The sequence below is a fragment of the Epinephelus lanceolatus genome, chromosome 7, assembly GCF_041903045.1.
Source record: "Epinephelus lanceolatus isolate andai-2023 chromosome 7, ASM4190304v1, whole genome shotgun sequence".
Taxonomy (NCBI): domain Eukaryota; kingdom Metazoa; phylum Chordata; class Actinopteri; order Perciformes; family Serranidae; genus Epinephelus; species Epinephelus lanceolatus.
The window spans coordinates 30,524,249-30,541,122 of NC_135740.1; the positions used below are offsets into that span (position 1 = coordinate 30,524,249).

General features: G+C 39.1%; 1 protein-coding gene across 1 annotated transcript; it reads right to left on the minus strand.

Moving 5' to 3' along the window:
* Positions 1-2,245: 2,245 nt before the first annotated feature.
* Positions 2,246-14,839, minus strand: sash3 (SAM and SH3 domain containing 3). Its single transcript, XM_033632544.2, has 8 exons — positions 14,651-14,839; positions 12,313-12,408; positions 10,673-10,807; positions 9,190-9,325; positions 7,291-7,448; positions 5,517-5,729; positions 5,269-5,413; positions 2,246-3,048 (listed from the first exon to the last, which is right to left on the minus strand). The coding sequence occupies exons 1-8, from the start codon at positions 14,711-14,713 to the stop codon at positions 2,783-2,785; spliced, it is 1,212 nt and encodes a 403-aa protein (XP_033488435.1). The 5' UTR covers positions 14,714-14,839; the 3' UTR covers positions 2,246-2,782.
* Between the last annotated feature and the right edge of the window lie 2,035 nt (positions 14,840-16,874).

Consider the following 16,874-nt stretch of genomic DNA (forward strand, 5'->3'; position numbering starts at 1 on the left):
CATAGTATATTATGTGGTCCAAAATCATAAAAAAAAAGTCATAGTATAGTATGTCGTCCAAAATCATGAAAAAATGTCATAATATAGTATGTCGTCCAAAATCATGAAAAAAAAGTCATAGTATGTCGTCCAAAACCATGAAAAAATGTCATAGTATAGTATGTGGTCCAAAATCATGAAAAAATGTCATAGTATTGTATGTTGTCCAAAATCATGAAAAAAAAAGTCATAGTATAGTATGTGGTCCAAAATCATGAAAAAAAAAAATGTCATAGTATAATATGTGGTCCAAAATCATGAAAAAATGTCATAGTATTGTATGTGGTCCAAAATCATGAAAAAATGTCATAGTATTGTATGTGGTCCAAAATCGTGAAAAAAAAGTCATAGTATTGTATGTGGTCCAAAACCATGAAAAAATGTCATAGTATTGTATGTGGTCCAAAATCGTGAAAAAAAAGTCATAGTATTGTATGTGGTCCAAAATCATGAAAAAAAAGTCATAGTATAGTATGTCGTCCAAAACCATGAAAAAATGTCATAATATTGTATGTCGTCCAAAACCATGAAAAAATGTCATAGTATAGTATGTGGTCCAAAATCATGAAAAAAAAGTCATAGTATTGTATGTCGTCCAAAACCATGAAAAAATGTCATAGTATAGTATGTCGTCCAAAACCATGAAAAAATGTCATAGTATAGTATGTGGTCCAAAATCATGAAAAAATGTCATAGTATTGTATGTGGTCCAAAATCATGAAAAAAAAGTCATAGTATTGTATGTCGTCCAAAATCATGAAAAAAAAAGTCATAGTATAGTATGTCGTCCAAAACCATGAAAAAATGTCATAGTATAGTATGTGGTCCAAAATCATGAAAAAATGTCATAGTATTGTATGTTGTCCAAAATCATGAAAAAAAAAAGTCATAGTATAGTATGTCGTCCAAAACCATGAAAAAATGTCATAGTATAGTATGTGGTCCAAAACCATGAAAAAATGTCATAGTATAGTATGTGGTCCAAAATCATGAAAAAAAAAGTCATAGTATAGTATGTGGTCCAAAATCATGAAAAAATGTCATAGTATTGTATGTGGTCCAAAATCGTGAAAAAAAAGTCATAGTATTGTATGTGGTCCAAAATCATGAAAAAAAAGTCATAGTATTGTATGTCATCCAAAACCATGAAAAAATGTCATAATATTGTATGTGGTCCAAAATCGTGAAAAAAAAGTCATAGTATTGTATGTGGTCCAAAATCATGAAAAAAAAGTCATAGTATTGTATGTGGTCCAAAATCATGAAAAAAAAGTCATAGTATTGTATGTCATCCAAAACCATGAAAAAATGTCATAATATTGTATGTCGTCCAAAATCGTGAAAAAAAAGTCATAGTATAGTATGTGGTCCAAAACCATGAAAAAATGTCATAGTATAGTATGTGGTCCAAAATCATGGAAAAATGTCATAGTTTTGTATGTGGTCCAAAACCATGAAAAAATGTCATAGTATTGTATGTGGTCCAAAATCGTGAAAAAAAAGTCATAGTATAGTATGTGGTCCAAAATCATGGAAAAATGTCATAGTATAGTATGTGGTCCAAAATCATGAAAAAATGTCATAGTATTGTATGTGGTCCAAAACCATGAAAAAAAAGTCATAGTATTGTATGTCGTCCAAAACCATGAAAAAATGTCATAGTATTGTATGTGGTCCAAAATCGTGAAAAAAAAGTCATAGTATAGTATGTCGTTACAAATCATGAAAAAAGTCATAGTATAGTATGTCATCCAAAACCATGAAAAAATGTCATAGTATTGTATGTGGTCCAAAATCATGAAAAAAAAGTCATAGTATAGTATGTGGTCCAAAACCATGAAAAAAGGTCATAGTATATTATGTGGTCCAAAATCATAAAAAAAAAGTCATAGTATAGTATGTCGTCCAAAATCATGAAAAACTTGTAGAAAGGTACTGGTTTCATGGATGGAAAAAATATTCTTTGTAATGTGTGCAAAAAATATTCTTTGTAATGTGTGCACTTTTCCTCTGCTGTCCTCAATCACATGCTGGCCCGCTGAACCGACTCAGCCATCAAAACTTTGAACTCTTGGTTCAGCATTATTGTTTAAAATGATTTAAAATGGTCAGGTCGTTTGTCACGTTTCTAAACACTTCTCTTTGGGAGGACTAACCTCAGAACCCCCTGGAGGGTTGGGTCACTGAAAACATTATCAACGACATCTCTGAATTATGTTTTATTCAAATGACACATTTACAGCAACAAAACTTCCTCATGATGACACGTGACATAAATCATAGAAGAGAAACTCATAACACAAATAAAAGGCACTGAAAGTAACAAATTCAAGTTACATGACAAGTATGAGAAAATATTTTACATTCATATTTGTATCAGACTGAACAACGTGAAAACATTTGGGACAGGGTCGTAAAGAAGAAGACGACATTTAAATGCTTCATTGGTACCATCATATACAGACACCTCACATGATATCCTCAGTTTGAAACAATGACACATGGCGTTTATTCAAACAGCGCACTCAGCCACGGCAGACGGAGAGAAAGTGAGCTGCTCACTCAACAGTTCAAACAAACTGTGGAAAACGGAGACCATCGTGTTCGTACAGCATGTGAACGTTACACTGTGTTCCTATCAGTCCGCTCTTTTATAATGAAGAGACATTTGTAATGGCATAACGCCTCCATCCACAGAGTCCCTGAGAAACCAGGAATAAAAGAAGTGTTCCTCCGTCACTTCTCAAGATCCTTCGTCCACCGTCAGCTCCTGCAGCTCCTCCTGCAGAGCGTCCAGCTGCTCTGTTTGGTTCTCCTCTTGCTGCTCGTGGTTCTCTGCCTCCTGGTTCGTCTGCTCCTCCGATGCTCCATCCTGGAGCTCCTCCTCCGTCTTTGGCTCCTCACGCCCGCTCTCCAGGTTCTCTGAGCTCTCGAAACAACCAGAGTCCCTGGGCTCCTTGGCGTCCTCCCCAGATCTGTCCTCCTCTTCTGGCTCCGACTCATCGTCAGCTACATGGAGCAGAAAGAATCACATTTTAATACAGAAATACAATCCACCCTCTGAGAGGTCCGTTCATCTTCATCATCCTCAGAGACAAACTACAGTCAGGCTCTGTGAGCTGTACACAAATACACCAACATCAATCCTGAAAATATGCTCCAAGTACTGTAGGTTGTTTTTTTATGTGCGTTCAGTTCAAGTAATTTGTGTTTTTTTACATTACATAAAGTAAATTTCCATCTTTGTGAGATGTATTAATCAGCCCTTTTCTCTGTTGAAAAACGCACCCTAAGGCATCCGCCGGTAAGGATTGCATCATCAACGCATGAAGTTGTGGTTGTTTTGGTAACAGCCCACCAACGTTCTATTACGTGCCCCTTTTACAAGTTGAGGACAAAGCTGACCAAGTGTTGTGTGACTGTCCATTGTTTTACCCTATAGAAGCAGACACTAATTCGCCTAACGAGCAGCTGGTGAGAGTGTGGCCATAGTAACTGTGTGCAGTGCTCTTTGACTTACTAGTATAAGTGATGTACGAAGTAACAAAATCAGGTGTTCAGCTGGAGACACACAGACATGACAGACACAGGTGTGAACGCTGATGTGTCTCAGCTGTCCACTTGTGTTCGGATCAATTGAAAAAGCACACTTTATGTAGTAGTAGTAGAAGTAAACCAAATGTTGAAGAAGAGTACACTTGCAAGATAAATGTGACACTTTCTAATGTCACAATGGAGGGACAACTACGCAGGTTGATTTTAGCGCTGGTCATTGTGGACTATATTGCTGTCATTGTTCATTTTAGTCAAACCATACAGTTTGAAAACGAGGCGCGGCTCCAACTAGAAAACAATGTTTTGATGCATTGGATGTGCTGAATGTGCATATTAAAGCAGTACAGGAGGAGGTGCACATTAATAATCCTCCAGGACTGTAACATGCTCATGTTTAACCCAAACAATGTGTCATGTGACTGCAGTTGGTTCAGATCCAGGTCGGAACACGTTCTCATCACAAATGAACCGCACCAGAGTTCGTTTGTAACCAGACCGAGACCACCTCTTCAAGAAGGTCTCGGTCCGGTTGTTTTGGTGCGTACCCGAGTGTGATTGCTGTGTTCACATCTGCCCAGACAAACCACACTTAGGGGGCAAACAAACTTGAGTTTGATTGAACCAAACCAAACAGGGCAGGTGTAAAAGCAGCCTTAGTTTTGTTTTCTTGCTGAGGCCATGTGGCAGCTTTCATAAAACAGACTGAACAGGTGATTGTTTTTGGTTGCATCAGTGTTTTTTTGACTTTACTGTAACTGCAATAAAATAAAAAAGGGACTTAAAATTCAACAATGCAATGATAATGACCAAAGTATCAATGTTTTCTTTTTTATAGAATATTTCAGAATAGTCAATCTTCAGAAAAAAGCTGCAGTTTCTCATTAAAAATCAGCTCCAATTCTAAAAATAATTAGCAAGAGAGACGATTGTTCATCAAAACAAGCGAAGGATGCAAAACTGTAAAATGTACTTCTAGTTGAAAGTCGGCAATTAAAGGATGGGCTTCATCTCCAAGTGTAATGATAGAATAATATTAATAGATATTAGTTGGTAATTTGATAATAAATATTTATTACTGCTACTAATAATCATAATAATAGAGGGATTTTTGATGTAGCTGTTTTTAATGAGAAAAAATAATTTAAAATCCATTAAAACAAGAGGGTCAAACAGCCTCCTCCCTTGTGTCTACAGTCCCTGCAGTGTGTCATCAAATTTAACTTTCTCTTGATCATACATTCATTTCAATTTAATTAAGACTTGACGAGTACATACAAGACTCTATCGCTGCAGTTAATCCATAAACTCAATTAACCGATAGCTGCTGTCTAGATCCAGTGTTCAAATCACATCTGGAGCACTGATGAGCCAAAATATCAAATATCAGATATCAGAGTAGGATTTCTTACAAGCCACTGAGCCGAACTTCAAACTGTGAGTTTAATGCTGTGCAACTGAGCCATAAAATGTAGCTAATTATGCAGCTGAGGCAGCAGCAGCATATAATATTCCCCAAAGACACATTTCTTATACTTTCTGGACCTGATGACTGAGATAAAACCTGAAATTAGCATTACTGGGACACTTTTCTCAGATTTGATTGAAACTCTGGATTAGAGGAGTGTGTTTTATTGCAGCATCATTATGAGAGGTTATTGCGGTGTGTGCACCTACAGTCTCTCAGCAGCTCAGTGGCACTCAGGATCTTGGAGCGCTCGTCTGGGTCTGTGATGTTCAGCTCGTTGAGGTGAGACTCCTTCAGCCCTGTGAAGTCCTCCAGGCTCTGGAAACCGTGCATGGACAGCAAAGAACTCAGCTCCTGAAACACAAGAACGCAAACACAAACATTTAGACTCCATGATGATGATGATGATGTAGAGGTGCAGCAGCGTCACAAACAGTGTCATCAGACTGAATCTTACAGTCAGGCCGATGATGTCCAGGACCTCCTCCAGGGTTTTGGGTTTGGATTTGGAGCGGGTGTTCTTGCTGTTGCAGCGTCTCCTCCTGCTCGGGGGGCTCTCGTCGGGCAGCAGGTTGACGTAAATGAACTTGAAGGAGCCCACTTTGTTGTTGAGCTTCCCTGTCCAGGTCCCCACGGGGGGCTTCTCAATGATGTGGATGATGTCTCCTTTCTGTAAGAGAGATGACGCATGGACGCCAGGCTTAGTCATGATGATGTGATCAGAGAGGAGACAAAGGATGAACAAAAGAAAAGAGCTGGGAGCAAGAATAGTTTGATTATTTATTAACAGGGTTGAGCAAGTTGTTTTCAAAATTTAATACATCAAATATTACTTGTTGTTTTCATTTAAAAGAAATACATTACTTTACAATATTACTGTCTCTTTACCTCAGAGGTACAACTAGGCATTACAAATGGATGAGGGCCATGTTGTTTCACTGCAGATGATTAAAGCACAGAAGCTTGACTTTATTACAGGTCATTAACGAACAAGTCTAGTGGTGGATGATACTGTACAGCCTAATGAAGGCTCTCCTCCAGAGTGCAGGTCCTGCCCCTAAAGGCATTCACTTTTTGTTAGTATTAAAATCCCCTGTTTATATTAACAATAGCACAATGATACAGAACTATTAAAAAGCCAAGACCTTTTTAAATAAACAGATAGCCTTGGACACAGGGACGAGCAGGCAGAAAAAGGATCAGTCTGTTAAATTATGACAAATGGAAAAACATTTGTGCGTCTATCACATGAAACACCATCAAAAAAGAGCTAGAATACCCATCCAGAGGTTCCCAGTGTGCCGGTCAGCAACAGCACCAGAGAAACAGTTGTGTATAAGAAGAGGACAGTTGGTTATATGGGATGTGAATGGAAAAACATCCAACATGCTAAAGGACATTTGACGGCATCACCCAGATGTGCCGATCACTGGGATGAGGAAAAAACAACCCAGAGCCCAACCCTTAAATCCACGCTGCTTTCAATCAGCCTTTACACATACAAGCAGAACAGGAGATGTTCTAGATATTTTAGGTGTATGAATGGAAACACACTGAACATGCTAACACACAGTGCAGCATCATCAGGAAGTGCTGATCGCCGAAACACCTCTATAACGCAGCCTATAATGATATAAAGATACACACAAACCTTGGGGCGATATTTTTCTAGTGGGGCACTGGCAGAAGTGGTGAAGTGTGGATAAATGAAAACAATAAATACTTTATTTCAGGTGGTAGCGCAGTACGAGACACTTTAAATGTTATTATATTGTCCGAAATCCTGTTAGTACTGTGTTATATTACTTTGTTACAGCTAGAAGTAATATCTTACTGTGAAGTATTACATCTGTTACTCCTAAAACTGTTTAAGAATATAGATATAACTCTTTATACTCCTCTGAGCTGACTGTTTAATGAACCTACATCTCTACAATGACTCAGAGAAAATCATCACTTGTGCCGAAGCAGAGAAAATGAAAAGCTGAATGAATAAACAACACCCTGTAACAGACTCTGTGTGTGTTAAATTTAAACACTTAATACTGAAATTATCTCAGTTTGTCAAACAGGCAGTCAGTAACAGGTCGTGTAGTTCAAACTCTGCCTTAAAGAATAATAATCAAGTCGACCCGTCTTGTTTCACTCGGTTAACAAGCTCCCTGGAGGACGAGAAGACGAGACGTCAGAAGAGGCCGAGGGCCAAATGAGACACAGCGAGGCAGACTCACTTGGAGTTTGAGCGACTCCACGTCGTAGGGGCTGGGAGTGAAGTCGGTGTGGACCAGAGCTCGACCACAGAAGGGTCCATTGTAAGAGACGCCGTTCTCCTCCAGTCTCATGCTGTCCCTCTGGCAGTATCCGCTGTCCAGGCTCTGTCTGTCGCTACCTGAGGTGTACAGAGAGGAAGCAGCGTCAGAGTCATCCTCAGCCTTCAGATTCTAGATGGACTGAGGTTTTTTTTTCTATATGTCCACAGATTTCGACACACTGTAAATATCTGCTTATGAATAAACAGAGTGTCAGTGTTCGAGAAATATACAGCTGTGTTGATGGAACTGGTGCTTATTATATGTACTTTGTTATCATGTTTGATAAACCAAATCTATCGGAGGTGAACAATATACTGCTGTGGACAGCGCTGCAGCAAAAACTGATTTTGGCCGCCTCCAAAAAAAAGAAAAAAAAAAAAGAATTCAATCTGTGTAAGTCAACGCTATATTTAAATGTTTAGCAACTCTGTGTTCTGCTAGGTAAAATGACTGTTTTTGCCAGTGGGGTCTGGTGGCTTTGATATGACGGCTTCAGTTACCCGTTGTAAAAGACTGTCTGTGAAAAGGATCTAAACCTCGCTCCCACTTAAACTGATATTAACTGATAAACTGACTTTTTTTCTTTTTATTTTTAGGTGGCTAAAAACTAACCAACTGTGGCAACGCCTGTTCAGCACCGTTTGATTTTAATGTACGTGACACAAGGATTTTCTACGCGTTATTGTAAATAAGCATTGTAATTCGGTTTATACTAACATGCTATTTAGAACCCTAAGACAATATACAAGAGAAGAAACCTTAGTATGAAACCAACAGTATGTAAATTGCAAACTATTGCCAGTGAAATATTACAGTATGCAAACACAGGACACTATACAGGCATATGTAAAGCATTAGATGACAACTTACCTAACAAACAGCAACCAATACATCTCTGTAACATCGGTAACGCTTAAATGTTAAGTGTGTGAAAGATTTCACTTCCCTAATATATTTTTCAATTGCCTTTATAAGTGAGGTTGGCACCATCCATCTCCAACCGTCAAGGAGGCTCTCAGGAAGTGAAAGGGTAATGCTTATGTACACAAAAGTTTGTTGAATGATAGTACACATATTAGGTACGGTTGCAGCTAACAATCATTTTCAGGGTCAATTAATCTGTCAATTATTTTCTTGAAATGTCAGAAAATGGTGAAAAAATTCAATCAGTGTTGCCAAAAGCCTTCAAATATCTTGTTTTGTCCACAACCCAAAAATAATCCGCTTATTGTCACAGAGGAGCACAGACGCTAGAAAACAGTCACATTTAAGAAGCTGGAATCAGAATCAAAATTTGACTTTTTTCTTTAAAAATGACTTAGACCTATTGATGGATTATTAAATTATTTAGTGACTAATTTAATAGTTGAAAATCGATTAATCATTGCAACTCTAATATTGAATATGTAGTGCATAGTATTAAATTTCAGATTTCTTTGAGCCTGTATCTGTTTACATGTCACAAACGGGCACCATTCAAAATATGCTGAATTAGCTCTCAGCAGTTTTTGGTTCGGACTGTAACCATGAATGTTCAGACGACTATCGCTGGATTACTTTAATACTGAAGAAAACATAAAATCGTGATGATTCAAATTCTGCAGTTGTAAGAAACTTACTCTTAGCTAATGTATTTAGTTATGGACATTGTAGATGATGATATTTATGGGAAGAGTTACTAACACTGAATCTAAAAACATGTGTATCATATCTGTGTCACTGCCTGCAGTATCTTTGCCTCACTTCTCTTGCTCCACCTCCTCCTTTAACTCTCACTCACAGTCTGTAAACCTCACACTGATGCAGGTGTAGACTTACTGCCTGAGAGCTGACGGGTGATGGGGCTGAGCATGGTGTCCTCTGACCCTGAGGAGCACACGGATGTCCGCTGTCCTGCACTCAAATCTGGAACAAAATCAGCAGAGACCGGAGACAGCTCCTCACCGCTCTCACCCTGGAGACACAGAGGACAGCAGGGCAGGTCAGAGGTTGAGTCACCTTCAGTCCTCTCAATTAATTATTAATAAGTCACAGTCAATGACGGAGCTTTCCTTAGAAATCAGTTTAAGCTCTGAAGCTGACAAAATGCAGTAAACGGTTATCAGACAAAAAAAAGTGAAAAATGAATTAGTTAAGTTAGGCTCAATAATTTAACTCCTCTCTATGGGAAAGCTTTAATTTTACAGAACTCAGAGCTTCAAGGACACATTACACCACATTTTAATAACACAAGGCTTCAAACATCAACTCTGGTTTGACATTTAGGTTATTATAACACACAACAACCTCATAATGACAAATAATTTCCAGTTTTGTAAGTTTAGAGACTGAACTGAATGTGACATACACCAAACTTGAGCAGGTATGCAGGCTATTTACTTAAAAGATTGTCCTTTTAAGTAAATAGCCTGCATACCTGCTCAAGTTTCACCTCAAAATCAGATACACATATTCTCACCTGTAGTGCTGTTTATAAATCTAGATTGTTTTGGCGTGAGTTGCCGAGTGTTTAAGATACCGGCCGTAGAGATGTCTGCCTTCTCTCAAACATAATGGAACTAGATGGCACTCAGCTTGTGGTGCTCAAAGTGCCAAAAAACACATTTGACAAACTCAACAGCAATGTCTCTTTCTAGAAATCATGACCTGGCTACTCACAGACCTTGTTGTGAGCAGTTTCGTTTTTCGTTTTTGTAGGAACTATTGGCTTTCTACTGAACTACACCCACCAACCGTATCAAAACCGAAACCTCTGCCCTTGTATACTAGTATATATTATTAAATATTACTGATCTGTTGATGTGTGCATTAATACTCTACTGTTAATGATTTTAACTTCTTAATTTACTGTTGGTCAGTTTAATCTATAGCAGTGTGTCATTTTCTAAACATATATGTTGTGTGTGTGTGGCTGTCACATAAATGTAGGGGAGCAAAAGTACCATGATTCCTTCTGGATTTTAGCGGACTAGAAGCGTGGAATAGAAATACTCAAGTACAAATTGTAGGCGCTTGTATTTACTTAAGTACAGTACTTGAGTAAATGTACTTGGTTTCATTCCACCTCCATCATTCTGCTTTTGTTTTAAGAAACACAGTTCATATGTTTGTCCACTAGATGGAGACAAGTTAAATGTTTTTGTAAAAACAACAGCTTCATGTAAAGATGTCAAACTGTGTTTTTGTATCTGCAATCCTTTGGAGTTTAATCACGTATTATAGGTATTATCTTAAAATTAATCAAGTATATTACTGTTCAAATACTGTGATGATGTGTCTGTAAGTGTAAACAGGATCTTACCCCCTCTTCAGCCAGAGCCTTCTGCACCATCTTGGATGTTTTTCGGGTCATGGTACGTGAGATGACGTTGCGCCATTTCTTTCCCAGTTTGCTGCCACTTTTCACTGCCTCCTCTGGTGTCACACCCTCTGGCACCTGAGGAGAGTAAAAAACCATCAACTATCTGTCAACAGCTGTTATGAGATGACAGGATACATGCTACGACATTATTTAAATAAACCAGAGTGAAGTGCAGTTTGAGGGAATTTTTTTAAAAAGGGCAAACTAAGCCATCAGCGTAATGTGGCTCTCACGGTGGTTCACAGTGGCATCGCTGTCAAGTATTCACTTCTCACAAACTAGAAAACCAGCAGATTTTGTGGTAATGAGGTTTGCATACCCCCACACATTGCTGATACCCACAAAGCACACACACACACACACACACACACACACACACACACACACACACACACACACACACACACACACCTGCGCTCCATTGCGGCCAGGTGCTTCCAAACAGTTTCTGAGAGCATTACCAAACATAACTGCGTCTGCAGCGGAGCACTGTGGGCTCAGTGATGAAAGCTAATGATGTTTTCAGTATTTTTATGAAGGCACTTAGTTACAGCATAATATGCTGTGACACGCTGTGCTGTTTGAGGACACAGAGGTCGAGTCCTCTCTAATTTGCAAAGAAAAACAAGGCAGAAGTGCTGCTAGATTAGAGAGAAGAGAGCATTTATTCAGAGAGATAGTTTGTGATAGCTGCATTAGACTCTTTGATGATGAGCATCATTCAGTGTTTTCTAAAACTGGCTGCTATTAGTTTATTTTATTATAGTTAATGTCCATTATAGTTAACTGTAGCCGAGTTTGTAAAAGCTGTTTTCTTGTGTGATTTTTACACAGCACTCAGCACTCAAATTCTCATGTAAAACTCAAAATTTTCAAGATTTTAATGCACTTTAATCCACAATTTAATCTGCAGTACTCTGCACACAGCTGCCACAGAGAGGAAATGAAAGGGACATAAATGTTGAATATAGAAATATAAATGCATAATATTGAATAACAAATGGCTAACTTCTCTGAGCGGTGACCTGCAGGTTAAGTGCTCGCTGCTCCTGCAACTTTCTGACTGACACAGAGGCTCTCTGCTTGAGAGACTAGCGGACATCCTGTCTGCATGCTGCTGTCATCTGGGCTCTGTGCAATGCTTCTCGTTCTTACTTCCTCTCGTCTTCTTCACTTCTACACTGTTTTGTCCTCCAACTTCCACTGAGGGTGCTCAGAATGTTACTGGGAAGTTATTCAAGTTCTGTGAATTATAAAGTGTTAACATTCGCCCACACGTGGTGCTGCAGCAGCATCAGCAGTGTGTTGAATAAGGAAGCACAAACTGTGCACTTCTGTTAACAGCTGAAACTGATAACAATTTCTACTTGTCCTTTGTGCACTTTAGTCTCCTCTGGACGTCATTTAGGATTTGGGGGAAATGGTCACAGCAGGACGAATGAGGAACAACGTGATAGAAGATCTGTCACTTAGGAACTCGAAACACAAAGAGTTTGTTTACTTCTACTTTTTAAAACAGTGATGTTTTGTATGTTTGATGATGTGGTTTTGTGTGTCGGTTTGAGAAGAGTCCGACTCACAGTCTCCTCCAGGCTGAACTCCTTCTCTGACACCACAGGAGAGGTGGGCTTGTGCTTCATGAAATCCTTGAAGCTGCTGGACCTCTGCAGAGTGAGCTGGATTAACACAAAAACACAAAGACAGAAACGTCAATTGTTGTGCAACACTGATAACGGTCACGTCATGGTTGTACACACGGTATGTTCTTATCTCTTCAAATGTGTCAACAGAAACACTCTGCAGGGGGAACAACTGCTCATGTCTGCACTCACAGATATCAAAGATAAAGTCATGAATCTGGGTCATTAAATGTCTGCGTGTTGCAGTTGGCACTGTGGCTAAAAAGGTATAAATGTAGTTTAGCAGGAAACACAAAGGAAATGATGTGTGGTGATTCATGAGTCTGTAATAAACAGTCTGTTTTCATAAGACTTTAGCACATTAGATGTTTGTCTCTTCTGTTTTAAACAAGTCACAGTAATCACTGAACTTGATGCCAGCATGAGGGTACATGTGTCTAGATGGGAATAAAGTCTCTCTTGCATTCTCTGCAAATTATTTTACCTGTTAACTGTTTGGTTAATAAAGTGTCAGAGAACTGTGAGTACTGCTTCTCAAACTTTCCTGACATCTCTTGTTTTCTCCAAGCAACTCAATTTACAAATTTACAAAGTTTCATCTTCATGATTGAGGAGGTAGAACTGAGGGTAGTGTTGTCAAAAATATTGATTCATTGATACATTCATTGATATTTAGTATTTTAAAGTTACGTCATGGGTTTTCTAGCTCTCACTTATTGTTATTGTTTACCACAGACATTCTGCTGATCTCTGCTACTAACCAAGAACATAAAAGTCGTTGTTGTCGTGTTCTAGCCTTGTCATATTTAACTTTTGGTATCATATATTGACATTTTTTAAAGGTATTCTATCAAACATAGAAATTCAAGTATTGTGACAAACACGACCTGCAGATTATTTTCTCGATTAATCATTTGGTCAATAAAAAGTGTCAGAAAATTATGAATACTGCTTCTCACACTTTTCTGACACCCAAAACAACACCCAAATTTCTCGTTTTCTCGAACCAGTTCAATTGACAACTTCACAAAACTTTATTTTTATAACTGAGGAGGTGGAACTGAGAGATTTTTGGCATTTATACTTGGAAAGTGACTTAAAAGATTAATCAAATATAAAAGTAGCTGCTGATTAATCATGTCAATCCTTTGACTTCAAGTCTGTATGTCTGTTTTCACGTGCTTAAAATTCAGACTTGTTTTAAAACAAAAAAGCTGTACGTTTTTACTCTTCTGCATAATTTTTACATCTTGCAGTTCCTTCTATCTTTAGTGGAAACTCTTCGTCTAATTTTCCATGTAACCGCACATCGCTGTGCATGATCTTATCGCAGCTCATCCTTCTCGATTCTTTGTAGAAACCACAGGAAACAGGCACAGCTTGAGCAACTGCTGGCAACCAATCGTTGCAGACACCCAGCCAGTGCTGGCGGCTGGTGGTCTCCGTCTGCGTCTAACCTGGGGTATTTAACCACCAGTGCAGTCAAGGGAACAAATGACCCTCATTATAATGAGGCCATTACGAGTTTTGCTGGTAAATGTCTGTTTTTCCCGCCACACTTCTCCTCCCTAAAAAAGCCACAAAGCTTTCAGATAAATCAATCTTCTATTACGGCTGATAATCGCAGAGCCGTGACTCGTGTCATGGAGCAATGATGTTCCCCAGCCTCGATCATCACTGCTGACAACTGTGTGTTAGGAAACGATTGCCGAGAACAAAGACAATGAGGTGTGTAATGACAAGGCGAGAATTAGACCACAGGAGGGGAGATGTTGATGGAAAATAAGGGCACTGGTGTTGAGCGTGGGAGGCTCGCTCTCATGGTGGCTGCTGGAGACGAAGGCACCAGAAGCCACAGAGCCTGCGATGACTCAAACTACATCTGCAGCAATGATTCACCCTGCCAGAATAGAGGAACTTTACTTTTCTAAAAGAGCACCAGGGGTACATTAACGCCAGAAAGACACTTAAAAAATAATCTGTTTTAAATTAAACGATCGCACTGAGCTTTGAGCTGTGTGTGTTTTTGTGTGTGGTTCATTGAGCTTCACCACAAAGGTTTGCACAAACGTGAGCAGACATCCTGTGTTGAGATGATGTGCACACAAAGACAGCTGTGTGAGATGTTGAAATGTAAGGATTAAGTGTTTCAAGTGTTTTCAAGTGTGTGATAAAGACATGGTCACAATCACAACCTATAATATTAACTCTTATAAAAGCTCAATTTCAGCACACTCACTTTAAACTTTCTAAAACAATCAAATAACCAAAAACTCACCTTCTTCTTCTGCCCCTGCACCTGCTCTTTCTCCGAGGCATTTGAAGGCCTTCGCCTCAACATCTTCTTCAGCGGACAGAGATCTCCCTGGACAAAAAGCTGTGAGAGCGATACACCGGTCTTTATCAGAGAGGGTTACTGTCACCGTGCTGTCACCGCCAGAGTTGTCAGAACAAAAAAAAAGGTAGAGCTGCACTCCACTGCAGCAGAGTAGAGTGCAGAAGCAGAGAGGAAGTCACGTGGCCACACAGAAACTGAAGAGGCAAACCCTGTTTTTGGCCCTCTGGTTTACACAGAGGCCAGTGGGTTTGGTACATGTACTTCTCAGCCTTGCATGCTACAAACTCTCTGTGGCAAACTCAATTGACACACAAGAAACAGTTCATGAGAATGTCATCACAGCTCAGTTTTGACTGTTAATACAGATCAGCTGATAAAAATTAGAAGAAAGTATTTTAATCTTGCTTAATAATCGACCTCTTCCTACTCATATTTACACATGTATGTTCAGCCAGATAAAACCTCTGTAAAAAAAATCATCAATGAGGAGCAGTCGTTTAAAAGCGTGTCATCTCTCGCTGCAGTGTCACTAAGTTACAACATTTCTACTCCCACAGACATCAGTTTCCAACTTCAGCAAAATGTTGAAGTAGGGAAAGATCACTATCATGCAACACAGCAACGTCTGAGTTGTCATCAGCTCTGTGTCAATGTTTTTTGTCTATCGTTTAGCCATCACTCTCAAATGAGCACATATTTGTCATTGCACCTGAAGTGTGGAAGTGAAAGAAATCTAAAGATGACATATTTAGAAACTCGGTTAACGGCTTTGCAGCTGCGGCAGAGGAGGCCGCTGCAGCTACAGGAGGTCACAACAACACCACAAACTGGCGATCAGACAGTCCACCAGATCAAATGTCCACCAGAGGACATTTATACAAAAAGTGTTTTCTGAGACAAATGAGTTGCAAAAGTCCAGACACATGCTGACTCTGTGAAAACAATCCAAAACAGACAATTAAGACAAAAACAACTTGAGTGAGTCACAGCGATGTGCGTGTGTTTGGATGTACACTCAGCCTGCAGGACAAGGTAGCAGAGGCAGAGGGGGAAGTAAAATGTAAGTCAACTTTAGCTTGTTATTTTGGTGGGGTAGCAAACCACATGATATGAGCATGCCCTATTTTAGTTTCCTGTCGCTCAGGCTGAAGGCTGGCAACAAACCGATCTGTCTGCAGATCTTTAAGGGACGAAAACAATAAGCAGCAGATTCTGATTTCACCTGAGGTTACCGGACACCTCACAGGTAGTGGCTGAGGAAGGATTCAGATCCTTTACTTGAGTAAAAGTAGCAATACTAAACTATAGAAACATAAAAATTCTTCATTTCAAGTAAATATAATGCAATCGACATATGACGTTAGTAACAGAACATAAGTATTATCGGAAAAATGTATAAAAGGTGTCAAAAGGTAAAGTATTTTATAAAGTAATCATATGCTTTGAATGTACAATTTTTATATGTAAAATAACTAGTGACTATAGCAGCCATGTCTAAACTGTAGTGGATTAGAGGTGTAAAGTACCAGAAAATGTCCATAAATTTGCACTTAAAGCTGGGGTAGGCAGTTTAATTTCAGCTTCATTGGGCAAAAATCCCATAATTAACTCTGAGCATGTTGTAATTTAAGTGGTCGCAGAGAAAATTCCACACCTTCTCTTCGCTCTGTTTTCAGGCTTTAGAATATGTAGTCCATGACGGGAGACTCTGGTCAATCACAGGTCATTACAGAGAGAGGGTGTTCTTAGACTGAATCCAAGTGTCCACCGTCTGCTGGACTTGTGGACTGAGCCCTTGCAGACTTCACTTTTGATTCCCCTCTGTAGCCTGTATTTCTATATATTTCTGTATCGTGATGTGGCTGAATGTTATTTCTGGCCTTCACGTTTCAAGTGTTGTTTTAATAGGCTACAGTAACTGTTTTACATAAGTTTTGGTTTTTTAGTCAGCTATGGAAAAGAAAAAAAAAGAAATGAAAAATACGACCTTGTCACGTCTATTTTGAATGAAATGTGGGCAATTAAGTCAGTGAAATCTGCTGAAGCCGGCACCCCAAGTGGACTCTCTGGAAGTCTGTAGAAAGTCAACTTTAGGCCCCTTGTGGACTGGAGAAATTGTGATTATGGACAGCCCTCAGCACTCTCATACTTCCCAGGAACGTGG